Here is a 25,901-nt window from a genome sequence, read left to right as displayed (position 1 = left end):
ACTCTATCAGAGTGAGATAATAAAAGGATACAGGTGATGTTGGAATGCAATGGCTTTAAAGATGTTATCCCCACAAGAGGGAGAGTATTGTAATATTTTCCAAAAGGATGGTAATAGATGAAAGTGTTTGCAAATTGTCAAATTAAAGATCCATGACCCTGCCAGTGGATACTCACGTATGGTAGGCTACATGATGTTACTATAGCACTTTAAAATGATCACAACATCCAAGGAATAGGGGCTTTACAACTTTGCAAGATGACAAATGTTTGCAGGATAATACAGCATAATATGTCCCTTTGACTTTAATTCTTAACATAGTGAGAAAATGTATAACATACATATTTTTTTCTGCTTATTGTTATTCCCTTCTGAAATGATAAAACGGTTTTTTTGCAATATTCTTCAATGATTTCCAAGCTTTTTGTAAAAGTCACAAAATGGCAGGCTGAAAATGCATCTCTTGAAGCCTGAAATGCATTATGCTATGTAGGGCTAACCTAATATTTCACTTAGCCATACCACTTCATTTAGAGATGGACTCTAGATAAGAGTAACAATCTAGCTTTGATGGATGGCCCAGCCTTAACCCTAGGAGTTTGGTATGTACATACGGCACTGTTCACGGCAGGACAATAAAACCAACACTGGCAGGTGTGTTTGGTTAAGATGTACTTGTCAAGTAGGGTGACATGTGTGTCTGTATTCGTTCAAATGAACGCCTTATCTGCACCTCCATGCCCCACTCGAGACAAAGCAGTTCCCATGTTTGTATGATTTACCTCTTTCAAGTGCAGTCTACCCGACCCCCATTCCCTGTTCCAGTCATGTCAAAGGTGTCTGAGCCAGGTTGAGCTCTCCCTGTTGGTATGATGAAACCCAAGAGGCCAGCATGGAAAATGTGCCCAGCATCATCTTGTTACAACTAATTTTGTGAGCGAATAATTTGGATAGACTTAGCCTAAAATTGTTTTGCATCTGTGTCTTCATGCCTGTGTGTACAGTATGTCAATGGACTCTTGCTGCAGGGCTTTGCGCCCACAAACACCATTCTTTTTTTTTACATAGACAAAGTTATCATTTTCATTCATATCAGTCACTTGCTCAAAAATATTTTTCCCTTCCAAAAAGGAACCGACCTTAGTTTCCATGGTAACAGTACAGCGTGAACTTTGTGAAACCGGATGTTACGTACACGTGTGAAAGTAGGAAGTATTTGGACAACATACAAGTACAGCACAGCTCAGCAGTTGACTGTGAAATAGGCTATCGTTCATGAAATTTGATTCGACTTATAATGCTGAACATATTCTAATTCATTTAAGGAATGAATATGTACCTTAATGTTTGAAAATATGAAACGGAGGCAACGGTAGGTGTGTGTATGATATCTCATGTTAGTTAGCTAACTTGTTAGCAACCTAGCAAGGCTAGGCTAGCTATGTTAGATACTAAAAGCTTATACCACAGTCCAGTGTGGTCGGTTACATTACTACCATTTATATAGCAAGCCACGTTATTAGCAAAATATAACGTTGTCAATATACTTGGCAGAAATCTTAAACAGCAACTTCTTGTTGAATGATGTTCACAGAACATTCACAGTTAAACCGGTAGGCTAATTCTGGCTGGAATTGGAAATTGTATCCTAACCGATTAAGATTGCAGTAGCTGTTTTAAAGTACAATAGTACAACTAATATGTCACTAATGTTTTCCTTTTTATTTGTGCTTTCAGATGTTTTACTCAACAGCAGTGGTTTGGATTTATGTGAAATGATGGACAAGTGATTGCAATATATTAAGGGGACAGGCTAGGTCGTGATAGAGATAACAAACTGTTTGTACTTTATAACTTGACTACTACAGCTGTATGGCCGACCAACATAGACATCAGCCGCCAGTGACATGTTGCACAGCAATCATAACCTACTAACACTAAATGTATTCAAACAAAAATTGGGTTCATGTAGATAAAATAAATATAAAATAAATATCCAAATCATGTCACTAGCCGAACAGTCCCAAAAGTGGTTCCCAACTCATGTTCAAGCCACTGTGCTCCAAGCAACTGATCTTCAACCTAAGGGCAAGAATGGTACCAATGATGCCTACACAATCATTCAGCTGGGGAAAGAAAAGTACTCAACATCTGTGGCAGAGAAAACACTCAACCCTATTTGGAGAGAAGAAGCCTCCTTTGAGCTACCAGGTCTGCTCTTGGAGGGAAACCCAGAGATCTATGAACTTTGTTTTATAGTGATGCATCGCTCCTTGGTGGGGATGGATAAATTCTTGGGTCAGAAATCTATCAATCTTAATGAAATATTTGATAACAAGGAGCGAAGGAAAACAGAGTAAGTACCTATTCTATTGGGGGGGGCGGGGGGTTCCACCCAAAACACATCACAAAACAAGTTACAAGGCTGTACTCAAGTTTTTGTCATGTGTTTGTTATTCACTTACAACCCTGCCCTGGCTAAAGTTAATGTAACAAAATCCTTAGAATGTAGGCCCTGAGGAGAAGTGGGGAGGAATAGCAGAACTGTCATGTTGACTAAGAATCAGACTCATTTCAGATATGAGTTAACATGATATCCAGGATGTGTCACAGTACAACTTGTGAAACTTTGGTAGTGCTGCAACTGTTCTAGATCAAACTCTGACCACTAAGGTTGTTGCCAGCATTGGCAATATTGTTTCTTAGTTTCTCTCACCCAACCTTAGTGTCAGCAATAACTTGTAGGCTACCAGTGCTAAGGACATGGGAGTGAGACATTATGAAAGGCCACAACTAGTTAAATGTGGTGGAGCTGGCTAAACATGAATTGTTAGTCATTCTTTGTCTGCCACACACAGGCTATTTCCAGTGTTGTGGAACAAAGGGGAAAAGACTAGCACCAGCACCACCCTGTTTAGTGACACACTGTAGAGTTATTTTAGTCATTCTAGCTTCAACTGTTTGTAGTTTATAGTAGCCTAACCACAACTGGGGGTTACGCCACCTTGTGCTAAGAAGAGCAGAAACTTTGAGAATTGGATCTGGTGTCAATTAGCACTTGGCACATCATCATGCGAACACATTAGCACACTTCCTCTGTATCCACCAGAAGGGGGGAGTTGCGATATGTCATAATCAGCGTTAATAGTTGTATTTATTTAAGGTACTGGGGTGGATGCACCTCCAGGGTTTGTAGTTATTAAATGCTGAGCTGTAGCGGATGCAGAGGGGCTAATAATCCCACACAGTTGACAAACTGACAATGAGGCCTAAGCTCTCACCACCAAATCCACATAGTGCAGCGGTTTAAAGTTGTGGCGTCTGTCTGCTATGTTTTTCAAACCAACACATTGGGAGGAGAGTGCGACTTGACATCTGAGTAGGCTGCCCCTAATTATCGCACACCTGTGTTTGTTGATTGTGAGGAGTTTCCCAGCGGCCCAGGCAGAGTGGGAGTATTGTGGTTCCAACAGAGAGGTTTATCTTGGCCTTGACACCCATGTGAAGTACAGTGCTGGCCCCCTCTCAGCATACTGTGGCTCCTGATCGTGCTCAGAACAGCGCACTGTATGGGAATTGGACCCATCAAGGTCTATTACCACAAATATGGCCACTCAGTCTCAGCACACTGTTGGGTCGAGAGTTTCATCACAGACTGTCTCACAGAGGTGGTGCTCCTTTAAAGGCTGGAATCTTCGAGTGACTAATAGTGGTAGTAATGTTCAAAATGTGATTTTGTGTGAACTGTTTCTTTACTAGGGAGCCTTATATAGGGATATGTTCACATTAGCATGTATGATTTGCAGGGTTACACCATTTTCTTTGTTATTTCCCAATTGCTTGTCATAGCAGTTCAGAACAAAGGCTAGATTTGTGCAAATGTCACCCCTTTTTCTCACAGTGGAAAACATAAATCCCATTACTTCCAGAAGAAATAGCAAAGAGGTTAAACACACAGGAGGTGGCCTGGGCAGAACACATTATACAAAATAAAAAAAATCACCAGATTGAGTTTGCGGGGAAGTATGTTTATTCCTTTTAATGGTACACAGATACACAAAAAGCTCCAGATTATGTAGGCCCATCTAGTTGATTCATCTTTAAATGAATTTGGGGGTTCGCTTGCATGTAACTTGCATACAGCCACAATACGTGATGAAACTCAGGGAAAGAGGTTGACAAATATTTGCAGTGTCAAGGTAGCCATGCGAGGCATTGTATAATTTGAAGATTAAAATATTGTTCATAAAATATTAAATGTAATAGCATATTAAATGTAATATTTTATCCTTTTATGAATTTGGTTTGTCCTCAACATACTCCATTTCCACCCTCGTTTCAGCTGGTACTTCTTGGATTCCAGGCCGGGGAAGAAGAGGAAAGAGAGGGGCCGGATCCAGGTCAGCATTCAGTTCATGAGGAACAACATGACAGCCAGCATGTTTGACCTCTCCATGAAGGACAAGCCGCGTTCACCCTTCTCAAAGCTCAAGGACAAGATGAAGGGTCGGAAGCATGACAGTGGTTTCTCCGACACCTCCTCAGCCATCCTGCCTCGCTCTGCCTTATGCGACTCGGAGCCCCAGCACCATCCCGTTGCTCCGGAACATCCCACCCAACCAGAGACCAAGGCCAAGAGACCCTTGCTTGCTGGCTCCCACAAGCTTTCTGCTGCCCACTCTATGTCAGACCTTATTGGTACCCATTTTCGTCCTAAGCTGGACTCCATGAACTCCATAGAGGAAACCGGTGAGTAGCATGTATTGGATCTTGGAAGAAAACATTCTATTGTCTTTTGATATTATAAATTTAGACACTGCATGTTGTATACTGTATATTTTCACATCAGTACTCTCAAAATATTATTTATACTGTGTATTCTTTTGTTTTCAGGGAGTGTAGCTTCCCCTCACAGGCGGTCCCAAAGTGAGGTTCCGGGCTATGAGGATTGTGAGCAGCATAGTGATCCTTTCACAGACATAGGTGACACCTTGCCTCAGAAATACGCCACCCTCCCACGCAACCGCAACCCTTTTGAGGGAGAGCAGGGACAGCTATGGGACCGCGCAGAGCGCAAGGAGAAGAAGGAGAAGGTCAGCCTGCTGGAACGTGTGACCGGAAAAAAGGAGGGCCGCAAGACCAGCGGAGGCCGTTCAGGGAGCTCTGGGGACCTGCGTTCGCCCAACCCGTTCAGCAGCGACACTCAAGGGGACACAAACCCCTTCAGCTCACACTTCAAAACAAGGTAGACCTCGAAAGCAACCATGTCCCAATGATTGACATAGATGTAAATACCAGTTACATGTCATGTGACATTTTAGTCAGAAGTCCCAGGGATGTGTTTGATGTGTTTTCACTTAACCAGTTATCATCCATTACACATGACACAGCAGTGGCTGGTGGGCAATTTGGCCAAGTTATGTTTTATCAGAGTTGAAGGTGTCGCTAGTGGCTCTTTAGAGAGACTAGGCTTGATAACAGACCCCTTAGAACTATAGTAATGAGATCTTCTGTAGAGATAGACCACCCAATTAACCAGTTATCTCTGTGGGCTCAAGTTCATCGTTCTTTCCTGCTGCCTCTGCCGTACAGTTGCTCAGTGGTCATTTAGAGGCAGATGGAACCACAAGGCTGTTGGCACAGTAAATGCCAAGATTATTGTACACTCAACCAAACCACCTTTAATCAAATGTGATAGTTTGTTTGGTAACTTGATGTTTTTGTACACATATTTTACAGCGACAAAAAGCCCACCAGAAATGATGAAATCACCTGTGGCCGAAAGCCAAAAGAGAACTACAGCAAGAAAAAAGTAAGCCGTAAGCAGCTATTGTAAATGAATGAAAAAAATGTTTAAAAAAAGCCTGTATATCGCATACATATCCTGTAATTGCACCACACACTTTTAATTGAGTACTCTCAATCTCATTTGACATTACAACTGGTGATGTTGATCTTTGAAGATACTCTTCAGAATCAGTGTAATTGAACTAATTAACAGCTGAAAACACTGGTCATCATTTCTGAGCTGCTCATAATTGTGAGCTGTGTGAAGTCTAGATCTCTAAGGTCAGATTTAGTGTTGTATTGCACTGGTAGCATAATTGGAGTGTTTGGTTGAGAAGAGACATTGACTGTAATACCTCCAGTATTGGACATGGGAATTATTGGCCACCTTTTTGTCTTCACTTTTTATACCCATAATTCATGTATGGCATATATTTCTATGACAAGATTATGCTGCAGAATTACATACAATGAGTATGAGCAATGGCCAAAGTGATGTTCAAATTAGAAACAAGATGCTGATAATGGCTTTCCTCACCTCCATGTGGGTGTTGAGGGTTGTCTAAAGCCACACATGTGCCCCTACATATGCTTTTGCAGAAATGGCAGTTCAATTTCCTCTGCTTTCAGGCCCTAATTAGCCACAGAGGGGGAGGGAAGACAGTGAGAGATTTCAAAGGATTGAGCTTTTAGATTCCCAAAGCAGAGCTCATTAGAAACAGTAATGAGACAACTGGAGAATGCCAAGTGTGGTCCTTATCTCCTCACTACCAATCCCAGAAAAATGGTCATCTTCCTTTCCTAGTTCATGGTCATTTTCATGGCTCTGACTCCCCCCCCCCCCCCATGTCATGACCACCACTGCTGACATTAAGAGACTGGCATTAGGCTAAATTGGTAATCATGTATTGTCAAATAATCTTTTATCTTACTTAATGTGTGGATAAGGCTCTCTTAGTGTGATATTTTGCCTGTTTTGTCTACAACTCAAAACTTTTATTTCCCAACAAGCATATATCTTATTAATCTATAGAATTTGTAAGCAGTTCAGATGTCAAGCGTTATTTGGCCCTCATATTGTAGAATCAAAATACCAATAGTATAGTTTGACTGAAATATATGGGAGGGGAAAGTGATAAGTGAGCTATTTTAAACAGGGTGATGGCTTTGCTGCTGTATCTTTTTAGGGGAGGATGTCTAGCATTGAAGAGATAACATGGCACCTCATTAAAAACGATAACAGCTCTTCCTTGTCCCACAGTAATGAGATCGGGACATACTGTAATGCACAAGTCTATACAGTTTGTCCTCCAAAGAACAAACTTAGGGTTCAGTTGCATCTTTGTTTTTTCATCTATTAGGCTGACCTTTTATTCCGGAAATGTGCTCTCAGATGTTTCCCCAGGGAGCGAAATTCCAGTTTTTATCTTTATTACTATTATCAGGAGGTTTTAATCTTAATATGCAGCTCTCGTCTAGCAGATGGCCATGGTCTTTGCTTGGACCATTTTTTTGCTGGGGATGAGTTATGCATTCAAATGTAAAGAGATTTAAGTAAAATATTTAATTTTCTCCTTTAAACTTGATGTCAACGATTTATTTGTAGTAATATGAGAACAATATCAGATTAATGTTATGCAATCCTGTGACATTGGCTGATGTAATCATTACTTTTTGTGATGTGATCTTGACACCATCAAGAAAAACTGATAAACATGCATTGATTGAAGAAAAAAAAAAAGTTGATTGTAATTTCAATAGTTATCAAGGTTGCGTTCATTGGGCCCTTTTTGGTCTTGTAGGAAACAAACCAGGAAATGGTGGCATCCTACAGCAGTCTTTCCTTTGAAGAGGTTGTGCAGGAGCTCGTCAAGCAGAAGGAAGTGGTAAAGAAGAAGGACGCCCATATTCGTGAGCTGGAAGACTACATCGATAACCTACTTGTGCGCGTCATGGAGGAGACTCCAAGCATCCTTCGAACACCCTATGAGCCAAAAAGGAAAGCTGGTAAAATCTCCAAAAAGTAGATTATGGAAGAGCAGGGTCAAAAGTGTGTTTCGTTACAGTGATATTCCTTCAAAGTAGTTTACGATTGCATTGAGGATATACTGTTGACCAAATGGAAGGAAATTGGATTAACTAATGCCAAATTTGTGCTATTATTTTAGTTCCTTATCTGTTACTAAAGCTGCTTTAATGCAGTATACATTTGTAGATTTTGTATATTTTCATTTGAGTTTACACCAGTTTATCAAACTATTACTACGGGGTAATAATATCCAGATACAGTATAACATTTGACTGTAAGCGGTTGCAATTCTCCCTGTTCCCCAAGCCTTTTTGATATGGTACTTTTACATTTTCGGCATTCTGCTCTTTTGGTCATCAAATTCATCAATTGATCTCAGGTGAGACCAACAGGTTTCTGAGTCATTACCTTGTTTACTCTTCATTTCGTTATAAGATTAAGCTGTCATGGTTTTGAATGTGTATGTGTTGCTGTGCATTGCATTCCTTAAATTCCTTTCAGTATTGCATATACAGATTAATTTAATATTGACCATTTAAATCTTAAAAGACAATGTCAACATCTATCAAGCGTTGTGCAATGACAGTGGGAGTAACATGCAAATAGCCCTACAGCCAAAGCAAATAAGGCCACTCTGTGGTTTTCAATCCAGATGCTCTTATAGTACTTGAATGTAGCCAAATGCATGTTTACCACATGCTCATGGTATTTGTTTGCTGGAAAGAAAGCAGTCAAGTTCTTGATTGCTGCTGAACTGCAATGACTGTGTTTACACTTCATCCCAAACTGCAAAATTAGTACAAAAATTCAGCCAGCCACTCAAATGATCCCCACAATTCCATACGGCTTATGCTGTAGTCGGTACAGTGTTGATATGCAGAAGGTGTGGATGTGTTTTAGTGCTAACTCCTCCTTCACTCATGATATCTGAAAATGTTCAAAGATAGTTGGAGAAGGGTTGCCACTAAGCACTACTGAATACTTTTCTAACGCATTGCATTTTCATCTACCAGAAAAAGACTATCACCATGAACATTATATTGAGACTGAATTATACCCAGCTCTATTGCCAATATAAAGGAGTGCATGAATTGAAGTCTAAAATTGTACACCAAAATATGTCTTTCAAAGAGCTGTTATTGCCCAACATATTATATCACAGCTTTTTGTTGTTGTTTGGAGAGTTTATTATGAGGACCATGCTTTCTTTGACCAATTATTAATAAGTGCAATGATCGTAATTGAGCTATTTGCTTAATATTCTGCTGGAGTCAATCAATTGTTTACATATTTTTTTTAATAATCAACATGCATCTTCTATTTTCATTACTGCACTGGCCTGTTCCTTTGGTTAAACAGACACTGTAGTAATATGATTCACATGGTGCAGTTCTGTTGTAGTAGGTATTCAGAGTATATGTTTCCATGGAAATGTTGTATAAGGCAGAAAGAATCATGGCATCCATTTCCATAGTTGTTGTTGAATAGCTTGTTTCAGGAGGCATGAAATTGCTGCCCAACCCCTAGAATAACCTGTTACTGTGTTAAATTTACATTTGTAGATACTTGTGACCTCTGTCCCAGTAATACAGGAATTAGACATGTTAAAAGCAGACTCACTTCATATGAATGTTTTATGCCACTTACCATGGCAACTTTTAGGACACTAATGTCAAAACAGCACTTTGTCATACATGTAATTGTTTTGACCGTGTCATTGTTAGAGCTGACTGGTACTGGATTTTTGTCTTCTGTCCAAGTTACATAAATTGTTAAATTCCTTATTTCAAGGTTCTCAAAAAGTCACATATCCTTTTCAGCATTTTCATATTATATACTTTTTCTTCCTTTTAATTGAATGATGTGCCATCTACAGTGTTACTTAGGCCTACTTAATACTGTTGGATTACAGTACACAAATTCTATTTGCAACCACTGGTACTGCAGCCCAACTTGTGCAATGACCGTTTGCCTGTTGTAGTGCCCGTTTTCTATGAATGCAAGTGCAGTGCCCCTTGGCAGCTTGTGAGGTCCATGGCTCCATGCTTAGTGCAGCGAACACGTTAAAGTATTTATTTCTCCCAAACTCAACAAAACAACGTGACACACGGTGCTGCATGTCCTTGGGTCCTGAGCAATACATCAGCCGTTTTTCCAACTTCATACAGTGCCCGGTTCTCAAGATAATCCAGACACAGACAGATTCCTGCTTTTACAGTTAGATGTTTGACCAATGTAGTTGTCTATAGTCTTCCTATTGTTTACTTTCTTGGTTTGGTTTACCCTCACATTGGGATTAAGCTTGTACATGGTTGTACCTGACCTTTACTAACAAATGTTGTAGAATTCTACAAAATATGTTTTGTATAAATTAAGTTTACGTGCAACTTGTCATTACATACATTGGTACTATATGTTACATCCTCCAGTGCTGCAAAATGAAAAATATGTTTTTCATATTAGTGTACCTGAAAATTGCAATGTTGTACTTTTTCTGCTGGAATCGCCCACAAATTAATGCATTTTACATTTCTAAATGAACTACTTGCTCAGCAAACTACTGTACAGACATTAGGCTAACATTAATGTGCTATAATATAATGCCTTAAATGTTGGTGTAACCAAAATAATAATAATGTGTAAAAACTGCTTTCTTTGGAGAACTCTAGATGTACACCAAGGTCAGTTAGTCCTGAGTTTATGTAGGTGTTGGTTCTTTTTTTGTCATTGTCCTTTCTCAGATCCCTTTCTTAGTACATGCATAATCTGCTATTTAGAAGCCTGTTTTATTGATGGAATATCTCTAAGAATACTCGATATTTTCACAACGTTAGCCTAGCCAATTGATTCTGAGAGACCTCTAGTCTCAACAATTGATTAGGATTAGAAAATATACTTAGATCATTGAGTATTAATCACATACCTTCAGAACATGATTGTAAACTGATTCCAGTATTAAAAAATTATTTTAATGTCATTCAAACTAGGGCTGTGTACGTATCTATTATCTCACTAGTTTAGTTTTACAGTACATATTTTCATATTTAACAATACTGGTTGTTAAACTTTCAGCAGATTTGTACACAGCCTGGTCCATGGGGGGGTAGGGGGGGGGTTTAACTTTACAAAGCTGGCACTATTCTTATAGTCCTCCACTGGAAGTCATTGGCTTTGACACCATTCATTGCATCTGTCTGTAGTTAAATCACTGGGAAAATAACTTGATGTGACTTCTAACATGGCACAACATTTCCTAGGAAACTGGTCATTTCTTATGGTGTATCACAGTTAAGAAATGTAGTCTCTTGGTAAGCTGCTTACACAATGACCTCTGTTACAAAAAAACTTGCTTCCTGAGTCTGTGCTTTACTTAGCCTTTAAAATGTAATATGTCTTGTTTAATGCATTAATATGGCCTTGCACAACACAGGGTGTAATTATACTTCATAAATCTGTTTGCAGACTATTGCAGACTAAGATTAATGTTAGATTTCACATATTTGACATGATCATTTTGCACTACAGTTGTATGCAAATTTGTCTTTGACTTTAACGCTTTCTTTTCTAGTTTTGTTTAGTGAGTTAAAATCCCACTTCCTTGATCTTTCACCAAGGTCTTTTGTAAAAAATGTTTTGTTAAAATCAGGATTGTAAAATACTACGAACAGGATTTTTTTTCTTTTTCAAAGAACAGTGTGCTGTTCCTTGAAATGCAACCTAAGCTTAAGACCAATGAAGTGCGGCATTGTAATTCATGAAGGTAAAAGCATTAAAAAAAAGTTTGAAACACTGACACTTGTCACGCCATATGCAATAGTTCAAAAGTTGAAGAGATGGCTATCCTGAGTTGAAGTCAAATCCTTATTTTTATGTGAGTCTGTATGATGATTGTGATTATGGAGTAGTCATTTATATCCTGATATTTGATGGTGCACAAATGCAGGTTATATGAAGTCCAGGCATTGGCACTGCTTTGCATTACTACTTCAGAAACATTCAGTGTATGTATCTACTGATGTCCTTCCACCATCTCGAAATTTAATTGTTATTTTTTAGGCATGTGGCATGGAATAACATAGATGAAGGTATGGAGAAACTTTCTAAATGTATTTGGAATAGCCAATTATCCACTTCCAATAAAATTGCGAAAGGCACAAACAAGATGATTGTATTGTTCAATAAATACAATGTACTTCTTGAAAGTAAACCTGCCTTGTCTTTTCCATTAATGATCTTACTTTTTAGAGAGAGAGAGACAGAAAGATTTTCTCCGACTCTGCAAAGAATAGTTATCAGGTCTGTGGGCCTGCTTAATTTGCAATGCCATATTATTATTATAGCTTTTTTGTGTTGGTTTGTGTCTAGTTTCTATTTACTTACCCCTAAGAGAGGCTCTTAGTTTTGTTCTAGAGAATTTCCCATGCCTTTCCCGAAAAGTACTTGAGTGGTGTTAGACAATTGTGAGTGGCAGGGTTGCTTGTTAGAATGCCCCTCTGATTTGCCTATGTGTACAGAAAGTGTGTGTGTGAAATGTTTTGGAACAAGCAACACTGGTGTTGTATTCTGGCTGAAGCTTTTGAGGGCGGGTGTGGTTCCACCTTCACATTGCGATTTAAAACACTACCTCTTCCCTGTCACTCAGTCCTGCACCCAGATGAGATGCTCAGCACACAAACGGCTCTCACATGTAACTAGACTACAGTCTTAAGGGACATTAGGAAGGCCTAATAAAATATCTTATATAATTAAAATGACTAACTCTGTTCCCATGATAAGACATCCAAGATTGTTGTTACACATACATTATATACCTTTAAGATTAATCATCACAACATTCTAGTTTTTTACTCTTGTTTAAGTTACATAATCCCGCATCATTAGCACCAGTGTTTTGATGTTGTTTGTATAAACTTGACCTATGCAAAGAGGCTGTGAAATGTGAATGAACAGTATATTGTGCATATTTCACATTGATTATATGAATCCTTAAGCAGTAGGCTTAAGTAATACATTACGTTTTATTATTACCTGCTGTTTTACTTTTGATTAAGTATGCCTTGACATCTTATGTGCCTGGAGTATACTTTTTAATATCATAAAGAGGTTGAATGGCAATTGGTGCCTTTTGTCTTCTTTAGTAATGATGGATTAATTGCATTTTCATCCTTACCAGGGAAAATGCACTGTTTCTAAAAAATAAATAAAAAAAACAACATTAAAAATGAATACATGTGTAATCAGGCTTTACCTTGTAGGTGTCAGCTGTTGTGTTCCTGAGCTAATTGAAATACTCATTGTCATCGTTACACATTCATCAACAGATAGAGTTTCACATATCGCTGTCATTGTTTGGCAGTGGCACACGTTCCCTGTACACCTACTAAATTTACAGCAATTAGTTCATTGTATTATATCATATTGCTGTAATTTGAGTGAAAACTCCTCAACATGTGTTAGGGAATAGGAAGTTGAGCAGCACGGATGGGTAACAGGACATGTACCCATCGGACAGCACGCATGTGCTGGTGTAGACACGCGTGCCAGAGGGGGCCAGATACAGGTCACCTGTACTCCCCTTTAAAAATGGATGGGCGTCTCAGCCAGGGATCTATGTCATCGTGCACGCGTCCATGAATGGAGATGCCCGAGGCAATCATAGAGAACCTTATGTGAGTTGAAATTTACCAGATGGATGAGGTCCTTTTGAGGGGAAAAGCAGACCTGTATTTAAGCTGCTGTCTCAAGCAGGGTGAATGAGAGTGGGCCAGATGTCAAGGTTAACACCCCCCAGACCCTGCCTAACTCTTTTCTCCTCTTTTAGATAGTATTCTAATCTGAATAGGCGCTCCAGATAAATCAGGTGTCAAATGCACTGCACACTCCAGGGAAGACCCTAGCAGTCGGCATTGTGTCTCTATTGTCTACCCTTAATGGCTGCCACACGTCTGGGATGAAGTTAACAAAGCCAGATGACACCCTGAATACAGAGGGAAAACATGCCAAAGCCAGAGATCAATTGTCTTTATAGGGGAACAGACCTGAAGTGACCAAATGGGTATATTTGGTTAGTGATCCGAACAAAGGGTATTCATAGCATGTATGTTTAGATTGCATGTTCTCTGATGGTTTGTTGTGCAACTGCTTACTATTAAACTGCATATAGTTAGCCTCAGCTGTTAAAATATGCACACAACACTGATGTTATGGATAACTTTTTTCAAATGTAGGATTGAGATTTCTACAAAAATGTGTGTGTAGTTATAGAATATCTATATAATATCTATAGTTACTCTTATGGGTAAAGGTGATGATGGCAAGTTTATGTCAAACCAATTGGAGCTTGCAGCAGGCTCGGAGTGGTCAGTGGTTCCGATTTCAGGGAGGCCTTTGACATGCTTTGTGCTGCTCCTGTCAGGGATATGCAGGACTGCCACACCCCCTGACAGAAGCAGCAGCGTCCCAGATCCAGACTTCCTCTTTGTAACTGTTGTGGGGAACAGGTTGAACTCGTACAACCACTCGCTGTTGTTCTGGAAGCGGAAAAAGGAGGAAAAACACCCCAGCAAGCTGGCATGCGACCACTCTCATTATCGCTGTCTGACCAGCACGTGCCTGTGACTTATCATCCAAAAGCTATGAAACTTGAGCAGTCTCATTGAGCTGGCTGCAGTGCACACAGTCTATATAATGCTGTCTTTTTAGCCTGTAATTGGCACCAACAAGAGTGGGGCAGGGGATTAGTGTAAACAGTAAGAAATCCAATTTGAAACTGAATTGTAAGCTAATAATCTAATTTGTCATCTATAATGGCTCTTGCCAGGTATGTTCATGACATGCCAAACAGCAGGACAAAACTACCAGGTTAAAACTATGCACTGATGGGGAGGTAAACTTGAGTTTCTTATTATTACTATTCCATGTTGTTCCAAGTAGTATTTAGGTATTGCTGTTCCAGCTATATAGACAGGTTGCTCACAGCTTAGATGTAATTCACATTAGATCATATTATAAGTTACTGTGAGCTCAGTAACATAGGCTAAACTGGGAGTAATACAATCAATCAATCAGTCATCTCCTGACTTCACAGGCTAGGAAAGCTCTGCTGGAATTCTGCTAAGCTGCAGATGTACCAGCCAAATTACTCCAGTGGGGAATTACCCAACCATAAATTCATATGTCACATGGATGGCTGTATTTTACAAATCCATTCAACTTTGTTTCCATTCCCATCCTGAAACACATGTCTCTCTGCGGGCGAAAACCTGCCTTTGGCAAATCTAAACGTGTTTGCAACCAAACACAGCCAGGAATCACAGGGGTCTCAGAGGAACTGTCTGGAGAGTAACTGTGTGCCCCCCCCCCCCCCCCCCCCCCCATCATCACCATGTCCTAACAGGTCCACTGAATCAGACTATCTTGAGAGATGTCAAATGCCAGGAGCAACCAATAATCATCTAAGGCTAATTTATAATTTTGTGTAAATAAGAGGCATGTCACAACCTGTAGGTTTCCCCTGTGAGTTACAACTGTTAAGTTTTTGTTTACACACAGTACAGTACTCTCAAATCTCCCAAATCCATCAAGAATGTGGATATTTTCTTAAGGAACTTTAAGATGTATGATCATTACCAATGTAATAGGTATTTAAACAAAAGTCTTTTCAAATACTGTTTCTATGTACTGTACTTAAACAACAGTCCTTTCATGTTCTTGTTTGAACAAATTTCACATTAGTGACAGGCAAACAACAGACAAACAAGTCAAAGCTTGGCTCCACTGGCATGAGACAGTTGGCAAGTACCAGGCCTCATTATTGCTCATTAAGATGTATAAATATGCTGTCTGGCACTTGACTTGTCAGCTACAGTGTGTCATTTTTTTCCATCAAATGTGAAAAGTGCCAAGGTAGACAAGGTGAGGGCATGAGGAGGGCCGGTAGTGATGCCACAGTATGTACTCTGTGGGCACACTTCAACTCAGCTGGCATGGATCAGACTGATGACATTGAGTGCCAACAGCTAAACAAGCAGTGGTTTGAGGGGTTGTAGAAGCGTTGTATATTTGGGCTGAATTTGCCTCAGTGTCCTGCCAATGTCTTTGAGTGTCTAACCCTACAGTCTACTCTCATATAGAGTTAAAATGGTAATGCTTCCATGGATAATACTGTGATGGATATACTGTCGTTTAGAACTGAACCAGCTTTAAAACTATTGTTTTACAGTGAGGCTTTTGAACACTCCAGGTTTTGTAATTGTGCAGTAAAATATATAAGGATACATTGAGATATATAACCACATACTGTTTATTCAATTCCATATATCAATATTAATGCAAACATGCAAACACTTGGATGATGGTCATAGTACCAAACTACAATGCCAAAATACCACAAAGCCGTACCGTAGTTATATCCAGTTTCCCAAGTTCAATACTTCTGAGACTCCCTTGTTCCCAACAGGTGAATGGAGCCAAATATAACCAGTACAATGCACATATCATTCCATGTTTTACCCCTCATGTTGTATTTAATCTTTGTAAAGCCCTACAAGTCTGTGCCCTACAATCTGATGTGAATATTGTCATTTCTTAGTGTGTATTATAGTCAGTGTAATCCTTCTCTTTTGACAACAGGTGACAGGATTTCTCAGTTCTAGCTAAAACATCCAAATAATGGTGGGAATTCAACGCTATCAAATCAATGGCTTACATTTGTTGCTTTGTTGTCATGTATTTTATTGTGACCATGTGCATTCACAAAAGTGTCTGGTGAGTGATCATTGTACGCTTTGAATTAAGCAATAAAACGGCACCTTAGTGTGTTGCACATTAATAAAGGGTCATTTAGTGAAGACACTTATTTCTCTGTGGTGCATAATTAAGGAACAGAACAATTAGCCAATTGACCAATTAATTACAATGCTCTAATCTACATAAAGAAACTGGTGTTTCTTCTTCATACAAAAAGAGAAGCTCCACGGGCACTCTACAGTCGGCGAGACATAAAGGGTATTTAATCAAATTAATCTGAGATAAATAATAATTTACCCCATTACAAAATGGCTCCCAGAGAGGATTACAATACCATACAACTCCAAACCAATAATAACTTGAAGACCTCTCTCTCTCTCTCTCATGCTCTCTCTCTCTCGGTTCTGTACAGCGGGTGACAGGTATTTATGATGTTTACAAGTCTACCACTGTCTGTGATGTAGAACATTTTCAAAAAAAATTTTTTTTGTCAATCCAAGTCATCGGTCAGTTCCCCGTCTTGGCCAACAGACCAAGCTCTTACAGTGCTCCACAGCAGCAGCGTGTCTGCGAACATACCAGGGTTTATTTTTCAAACACAAGTACAGGGCAGATAATTGTGAAGCGTTTCTCCAAACAGCCATGAGTATGTGGCCAGCACAGTCCTCTTTGGCCATATGGACTCAGATCATTAGGGCTACACATGCTCGTTTTCCAGCCTCAAATGATATGGAAAGTCTCCAGTGTTTTCCAAGTGTCACATAGCTGCATGAAGACCCATCAAGCTGAGACTGGATAGAATCTGGCTAACCTTTGTGGACCCACTTTTTGGAGGAAAATGATCTTGATTAGCAAGTGAAATGAGTCGTCAGGGTAAGGAAACTTATGCAGGTGGCTCAATTTATCTCCTTGTTTTGATACAAGTGAGGCAGTGAGCTTGAAATTGAGTTTTGGGAGTCTCTATAAACTGAAGAAGTGCAGTAATTAATTATGTTGAGGCAGCTTTGACACACATAGCATTATGCAGTCAGTGCCTGGCTTGATGATGACATCTTTATCGCTGAGATGTAATTGCTCACTGTCAGTCATATGCTGAGGGCAAGACGAAAGGATGGTCAACATTATGGGTCAACCGTTACAGCATTCTTTAGCCTAGTACGTTGTAAATGTTGGAATTTGGAAGTTGAGACATACAAATTGCAAAGGATAAGATATGGCTGGGGAAGGTAAGATAATATAAATAAAGTTTATAATAAATACACTATGTGCAAAGCTGATTTAATATTTCTACTACAGCAATGACAACTGTTGACAGATCCCTCGACAAAGTTAGTGAAGAGATAGACGTGGTAGGGAGAGTGGCTGAGAGGAAGAGATTGCGGGTGGCTTGCAAGTGGCTAAGAGTTTGGAACATGCAGTCCCCTCTCCTAGAGCCGTGAACCAGAACCAAGTGGAGTGGGGCTGACGGCCCACAAGAGCACCATTGTTCCCCACATTAATCAAACTGAGGAAGGCCAGGTAGCATTTCCCTAGCCCACCCCACATACACACACACCCTGCCAGCCTCCATGAATGGGCTGCTTTTTTAGCTGGCAGCGATTGGCCATCGGAGCTCAGAGAGGATGTGTGTCTGTTTAATTAGTGTGATGAGCTCAGCGGAGTTTGGGTGCTGTGTTGGACACCAGGTATTAACCCCTCGTGTTTGACCTTGTGAGGGGGGGCAGGGGGAGGGGGGGGGGGCAAACCTCAATCTCCACATCTATCTTGCTTTCTCTCCCCTCCTCCCCTCCTCTCCTCTCTCTCTCTCTCTCTCTGTCTCTCTCTCTCTCTCTCTCTCTCTCTCTCTCTGGCTCTCTCTCTCATTAGCTCATTCAATCTGTCCATTAAAGAGAGGCAGATTAGACAGGTAAAGGGGACTACAAGAAGGGAACCTGGCAACCCCAAACCCTAGTTCCTTACCCACCTACTTTACAGACTTCTTTTCAGATGAAAAGAATAATGACCAAAATGATACTTCTAATTATACTGTCATTATGATGCTGAAGAGAGGTCTGCTGCTATGCATGAACCACTTTCCTTCTAAGACTGCATCACAGAACATGATCTGGTGGGACGCTGTCCCAAAGTGTTTAACTCCTCAGTCCCCAGAGGAACCATACCTTCGCTCACATACACGCACACACACACACACACACACACACAGACACACACACACACACACACAGACTTATGCAAAGACACAAACACCTGTGGAATTCAAGTTTGCCATAGGAAGTCCATTGATAGGATGATTCACAGCTGTTGATACAACAGTCATCATGTGAATGAACTACAGATGATTTACTGCATTTAGGATGAAGTGAGTTGTATGTGTGAACATTACCCAGGGGCACTGCTCACTAATTCATTTAGCCACACCACTGTTTTCTTAACCGCGTCAGCTGGCAATTGAAAAACCATGAAAAGACAGGAAAACCTTGTCGTGTTAGATGTGAATTCCTCGAAGGTAAAGCAACAACTCCAGGCACTAGTAAAGCTTAGGATATCTACCCTAGATTGGATTATACACGTATTAGTAAATTGGAATCGTGAAACACACATCAATTCATCTACCTCCATATACTGATACTTACTGTTGTGAAAGGGTAAATAAAAGTGTGGGTGCTACAGTAGTTCTCAACCTGCAGCCCGCCATTCAGAGTCCTGGGAAGGATTTGGTTAGTGCAGCTACACATTCTAAAGTTAAAGGGCACTTAGAGGGTACTAGAGCTGATGAGTTCTGGTAATAACATAGAGAGCTATTCCAACTGATCCCAATTAATCCCACAAATGGCTAATTTGTAAAAAAAAAAAATCCCACAACCATGTAAAATGAAGGTTTTCAGAAGCACCATGAGAGAAATTGTGGAATTTGAGGATTTGTGATGTTATATTATAGCCTACTGTATACACAGTATTAGTTTATTATGTTGGCACATTGTTTGAAGGGATGTACAGTATACTGTATATTTCATATAAATAATATCTGGATAGTTTGATAGTCTAGTGGGGATTTTGTCATTTACAAACAACGGCAACTGGCACCTGCTGCAATGACAGCCAGACAACTTGATCAGATACTGTGTATCGATAAACTGACTCCTAAATGTCACTGGATGTCTTACTTCATGTGAAGCAGGAAAGCTTTTATCGGTGTTCTCTTTTACACTGCTTCAGGCTCAAGTTTGCACTTATTAATATCACGCTTGCAACAGAGGCAGTGACAACTAACAAAGGACATTGAGTCACAGCATGTCAGCTTTCAAAAGAGCAGTGTTTGCTGCACCCCCCCTGAAAACACATTATTAATTGGATTTAGATATTTGCAAAATGATCTATTTAATGGGATTACCACTCGTATAATGATCTTATTTATGAGGGAAGCAATCCAAGCTTTGGGGCTGGCTGATAATGCATTTCCAGCTCTTTGGTAGTTAATGTTGTGTTACGGGGACAGATAAAGTTTAAGTCCCATTGTAAATGAATAGGTAAGTTAGCCTAGTGAAATGGAGCTGGTTCGGTGGCAGGTTGGACGGGCTTGAGTGGCCGCACTTGCATTCCAGGGGCCTGTCTGGACCACAGTTGCAGACCTGCTGAACTCCTTACAAGTTCAAGGCGGACGTAAAGAGGGAAGGAGGGAGGAATGGAGAGAGATAGAGTCCCCTCAACAACATAATGGCCCTTTCTTGCATCTTTATCCACCTCAATATCTTGCCGAAGCTTTTACAGGCCTCGTTTCCACTTAAATGCCTGAAGGTAATGTCCTACTCTAACTCTTGTTCGCTCTTCCCTTGGAAATCTAATTTCTACCTATCACATACAGTATTGGGAAGCTGAGAAGTGATACCATAAAGAAAAAAGAGGAATATGTGTAACATGGGCAAAATGGCACAAAGAAACTGTTTACAGTTGTTTATCATGGCTCTCAAATAGGATTTTTCATGTTTGCTAAGACATTTAAGCTGTTGGATGTCTTCCCTCATGGAGGTTTTAGCTTGCTTTTGTATCTTGTAGTGTGGAATGACTAATTCCCAAAAGTATATGCAAATATACTTCTTTTTTTTTGCAGGGCACACCGTGTTTAAAACATTAACATTTCAATATACCATTTTGAGATATATATGTATTAAAAAATAGGTTATAATCTTTTACTTTAAAGTCATGTTTTCTCAATGTGATTATGCTAATGGTCCCACATTTGCATAAAACTGTAGGAAATATTAAACCAGATTATGATTTTGAATATTTAAGGGTTTTATCCATGCTGTTAGTCAACACACACATCATTTTTCCTTGAGAATATTAGTACCTAAATGTGACATTGTGGAAGAACACCTATATAACTTGAGCAATAGCAATTATGATCATTGCTGAGCAAGTTTTCAAATAGAATATTGTGTTTGAAATACTGCATGTTGAATATGATATATTGTATGTGCTGCAGATTAAAATGAATTGTTGTTCTAAAAGTGCAATCATGGCTAATGACAACCTAGTGAGTAGTGACTGGTCGCAAGGCTCAGTGGAGAGGGTTTCCTTGGCTGGGGCTAAAGCCCACATGTGAGGCCAACCATAAAGACTGCCCTCACAGGGCACCATTCAAGACATTAATCTGCAAACAAGTGTTTTTTTGTGTCTCAGAGTCTTATTTTCATCGCCATCAATTTAGTACACAGATTGAATGTGATTTGAGTTGTGCTATCGAGTTCCTTGCCCTTATAAGCCCCCCTTCTCCCTCTGTGTCTTTTGCAGACCACTGTTTTTCTCTCCCTTTATTAATGGATGTTTAAGAATCTTTTAAGAAGCAGTTTTTTTTTGTTCACTAAACCGCCAACCAATGCATACATAATAGATGCATTCATTGTAAGTATAGCCTTGGACACACACACGAACAGACACTTTCACTTTGTCCAGTACTCCAACTAGTAATTTCCTCTAGTCTGAAACAATCTAATCTTATGAATAAAAATTAAAAACTTGAGGAAAGCTGCTTGCTAATTTAAATAACCTGAATCCTCTAAGAAGCTATTAATTGGTTATTTGAAATATTTAACATTCCTTGCAGACACTTTTAATGGCATTTTGAAAATTAATAGAATGCCATTAAAAAAAAATTGGCCCTTGGTCATTTTTTTGTAAATTCTCTGACCTTTTGCTGGTGCGCAACAGAAGCGGCACAGGTTGACAGGTTGTCAATGTGAAACCCCAGTCTCAAAAAAAGTGCATGCTTACAGTAACTATCAGCGTAACCTTTTATGCTATCGGTTACCTAAACACTCACTCACCATGTTTTGGGTATGAATAATCTTTATGTAACTTACATAACATTCACTAACCAGTTGTTAAAACAATATGTATAAGCTTTTTAACATAATAGCAAATCACATTACATGACATGCACATATGTGGGTGTGGTGTGGGATGTCCTGCCTACTACTACAGACCAGTTTATTGTCATAAATCATACACATGCCTCCTTTTACTGGAATTGCACTGACAGCATTCTAGTGCCCTGGCAAATTAGTCCAAGGATTGCATTCATTGATGTATTTGATTTGTATTCATTGGCAGGTTTTGGACACATTTGTGTGGCATGTTATTTATTTTACTCCTTTTCGGATTGTCTGTTTTTTGAAGAAATACTTTGCTTTAACACTTTTTAAAGGCTGGTTATACCTTGTTAGAAATGTATTTTAAAGTTTGAGTGTATTTCAAAATGTATTGTCTTACTGTCACATACAGTACCAGTCAAAAGTTTGGACACATTACTGTACCTGTATGTGATCCTTGTCCAACTGACCTACCAAATAGTCATGTAAATAATACAGAAACAAAATACATAGTAAAAGTCACAGGACACAGTATGCATCATGAACAACTGTGTGTTATACAATAAATGCTTGACATTGATTGTATCCTCCTCATTGTACATTTGTGAGAATTTAATCAGCTGTCGATGTCCTTGTCTGCTCTCTTCTTTATCAAAGAGAATATTCATTATTTCCCAAACAATTGCCTAACAGGTGGCTTTTGATGCATGTGTGAACCTTGCCTTTGTGACCTCAATGCATTTCTTAAATAGAATCACACCAAAATTACACATATTTGCTATATTGTGAGTTTTTTGAAGTTGCAATTTTGTTGATATAGATTTATGATGTGTTGGAGACTTAGGTCACTGCCCTATTGGAGATTTATTAGATGGTCATGAAGCACCATTATTCAAGCTCAATCAATCATGCCAGTCTGTTATGACCTCTGTCACATACATCTCAATGACCCAAGTCAGAAAATCCCAGGAAGGGATTTTTTGCATTACTAACACCTACTTATTTCTTACCATTTATAATAATATAAAGAAGCAGGAGACTTTCTATGAGTCTGTCTGTCAATATGCTGTGATACTACTAGGTTCAAATTATTATACAAATAATTTCAACGTTGACAGTGAAAAGATTTGTATACAATCATGAAAATGGTGCATGGATCAATGTTCTACTGGCATTTTTACCGGCTGAGGAAGTTTGTACATCTTAAGGCTGGTGGGTGTGTTGTGTCCTGGTGGGCAGAGACAGTTCCCAGATCCACAGTATGAATAAAGTCATATTGTAAAGTGTGTGGGCTGATATGCCTGGCAGTCAACCCCGACAAGTAGATTACAGTAGCTCTCGCAGGGCCACCTCTGAATGGCATACACACACGACTCATGCATTTTCAGCCTCAATACCACATATCAAACATCTAACACATTGCAACAGTAATGAATGCACGAAACATAAAAACGCTGTATGTTCTCTGGCTTCTCTATAGCTGTGATTGTGAACAGGAGTGAAAATTTGGCATGTCTAAAAAGTGGGATAATGATTATAAATGTGACAGGCTGAAAACTAATTACAATTGTCTCACTGTGTTTTCCAATAATGCCTCGAACATTTCTATAAAACTCATTTAAATCTTCCACAAGTCCAAAATTCAGTCTTGCTCTAAAGCCATTTGGCACATTTTTCCTCAGTTTACATTTAGAGAGGATTAGCTGAAGAGCTGAAAATAATCATGCCAGATGTCTTTTACACCAGCCCGCCTTCCCGGTGGGCATTTGATTTTATTGTGTATTTTATCAATCTTAAGTGAATACACTCTTGGGTCCTTATAAAGCATGGCCTCACGTTGTGAAGTCATATACATGTGTGTAAATTGAATACGCCGTGACATTTTATGATATATACATATTTTCTTTTACAATATGTTTTTTTTGTGGATGTAATTGTCTAAGAAGTGGTTCAAAAAGACTGTCAGCAGTTGGGTATTTATATTAAAAACTTGCACAGAGAACACTTATTAAGACAGGCGTACAGAAAAACAACTTCAGCAAAATGTAATGGCAGGTTTGAATGCTCTCAAAGACATTGTTTGAGAGGAAAAAAAGTGTAAACCACATCTGTAGTTTGTAAGAGCTAAAGTAAATGTTTTTGCCTACACAAAATGGTTTGAAAGACTAACTGAAAACTGGTAAAGAGCAAACAATGTTGATTTAAACGGGCTACAAGCATAATTCAACACTTGTTTCTACTGATGATCTTCCAGTAAAAAAGAACAGCAACTATGGCCATGTGATCTGTCCGGTCTCCATATTTATTCTTACAACCTTTATGACTTGTGCAGTGTTTGTAGATTTGTTTTTTAGCTTTAATGAGCTCTGCTAGAAGCGATATCTCCCACATGTCTCGTGGTGGGAGGGGCTATCTTATTGCTGCCACATGTTGGGCTCCTACTGGCTCGTCCAGGCCTGTGTGGTCAGCCAGTTCAAAGGACCCACACTCATTTGTTATACAACTTTATGTAACAACGAGCCGATGCTTCAGTGTGTCTGAAGAGGCAACAAAGAAATGCCGCCCCTCTTTCCTTCTCCTAACTGGTTAGGCCCTAAGACGGCTTTGAATCATCTGTTTCAGTAATTAACATCTTTGGAGGACAAATGTAGAGGAAGGTGGGGGGGCTGGCCTCCCTGGCGTGGCAGGGGTTACTCTTTCTAAAGAGATTTTTAAAGGGTTGAACTCTGATGAGAACTTGCAGTCTCTTACATGGATGGGGACAGCACACAGTAGTAGTTGATCACTGTCATTGGGAGAGTGGTGAGCCGTGCCACATATGGCAACAATCTGACATGGTAATCCAGTCTAGAGGTTATGAGAGACTAGGTGTGGGCTCCCCTCATCATACAGACTCCATCAATTCTTCTGTTAACCATTTTTGAGCCGAGGGAGAGGCAGAGCCGCTTGTTATAGTTGACAGAAGAACTCAGCAGGAGCAGAGAGACTGGCCTCTACCCCATGCAGCTTTCATGTGTTTAAAAGTAACTTTACCTCTTATCCAACAGAAGAGAAGAAGAACAAAATATGTCTGTCACCTTTTAGTTGTTGCCATCCTTGTGTCTTTGCTGGTAGCTGTAGTTTTATTATATTTCACCCAAGTGGTGTGGTATCTGAGTATATTGTGTCAGTTTCATCATTACACTATAATACAAAAAGAGTGAAGTTGTTGAAAGACCATGGTGTGATACTTTCACCTACTATAGACTTTTGACCACCAATCCCCATTACCATACCTTTATCTCCCAACCTGTTTTTCTTTTTGCACATATCAGTTCCCCTGGGAGTTTTTAGCTTCACTAAATTGGTGGGTCTTCGGGGACCAGGTCTATTGCATGTGCTGGCTAGTAGGCCCATTTGCAATAATCTCCTTTTTACCGTTTAGAGGCTAATTATGTAACATTACACCTGCCTCCCTGAGCCTTCGTTTTGGCATGGTGGAGAATGAGTTTCTTTTTCTCCTACTGCACATGGTGGTTAGAGTTTCTTAATGAGATTACCCCAAAGCCGAGATCTGCTTTTGTGTCCCTGGTTTACGGCAAGATACTGGATCATCAAAATCAAAGCTAAGAGTCGGAATCAATGGAAGCGGTGCAGATGCAGGCGGCCGACCTGGTTTCTGTGGACCCCCTCACTAGTGCGCCCCCCCCCGCGCGCGTGTGACTTGGACAGGATCCGTCGCTATCACACATGACATTGTGTTCAAGCTTTGCATAGGAAATATCTTTGTCTCCCTATCATGTTTGCTCGCTGCACTGTTTTTCATTCCTTTCCTTTATCTTACTGTCCAGTTTATATTTATTATCGTATCACACTCCCCAACAATTATTTTTGTCGGAAAAGACAGATGGGTTGTCTATTGACCAAAATAAAAGGATTGCCATCTTATTGTCTAGCATAAACTTGTTTGGCTGTGGTTGGAGAATACC

The 25,901-nt window shown here is 39.7% G+C and overlaps 1 protein-coding gene across 1 annotated transcript; it reads left to right on the top strand.

The window, feature by feature from the left end:
* Positions 1 to 1,199: 1,199 nt before the first annotated feature.
* Positions 1,200 to 10,799, top strand: rab11fip2 (RAB11 family interacting protein 2 (class I)). Its single transcript, XM_084710270.1, has 6 exons — positions 1,200 to 1,372; positions 1,738 to 2,356; positions 4,343 to 4,749; positions 4,894 to 5,245; positions 5,740 to 5,812; positions 7,590 to 10,799. Exons 2-6 carry the CDS (start codon positions 2,004 to 2,006, stop codon positions 7,812 to 7,814), a joined length of 1,410 nt encoding a protein of 469 aa, XP_084566396.1. The 5' UTR covers positions 1,200 to 1,372; positions 1,738 to 2,003; the 3' UTR covers positions 7,815 to 10,799.
* Positions 10,800 to 25,901: the final 15,102 nt, after the last annotated feature.

Source organism: Hypomesus nipponensis, chromosome 11 (genome assembly GCF_054491055.1).
Source record: "Hypomesus nipponensis isolate SF chromosome 11, ASM5449105v1, whole genome shotgun sequence".
Classification (NCBI taxonomy): domain Eukaryota; kingdom Metazoa; phylum Chordata; class Actinopteri; order Osmeriformes; family Osmeridae; genus Hypomesus; species Hypomesus nipponensis.
Note: the sequence above shows the minus strand (reverse complement) of the source record. Positions and strands in the feature narration are given on the sequence as shown.

Excerpts from the sequence above, each read along its gene's own strand:
- rab11fip2 (XM_084710270.1), top strand. The coding sequence starts at position 2,004 with ATGTCACTAGCCGAACAGTCCCAAAAGTGGTTCCCAACTCATGTTCAA. Across the intron at positions 5,246-5,739 it reads AGCTCACACTTCAAAACAAG|CGACAAAAAGCCCACCAGAA; the intron begins GTAGACCTCGAA and ends CATATTTTACAG. Across the intron at positions 5,813-7,589 it reads AGAACTACAGCAAGAAAAAA|GAAACAAACCAGGAAATGGT; the intron begins GTAAGCCGTAAG and ends TTGGTCTTGTAG.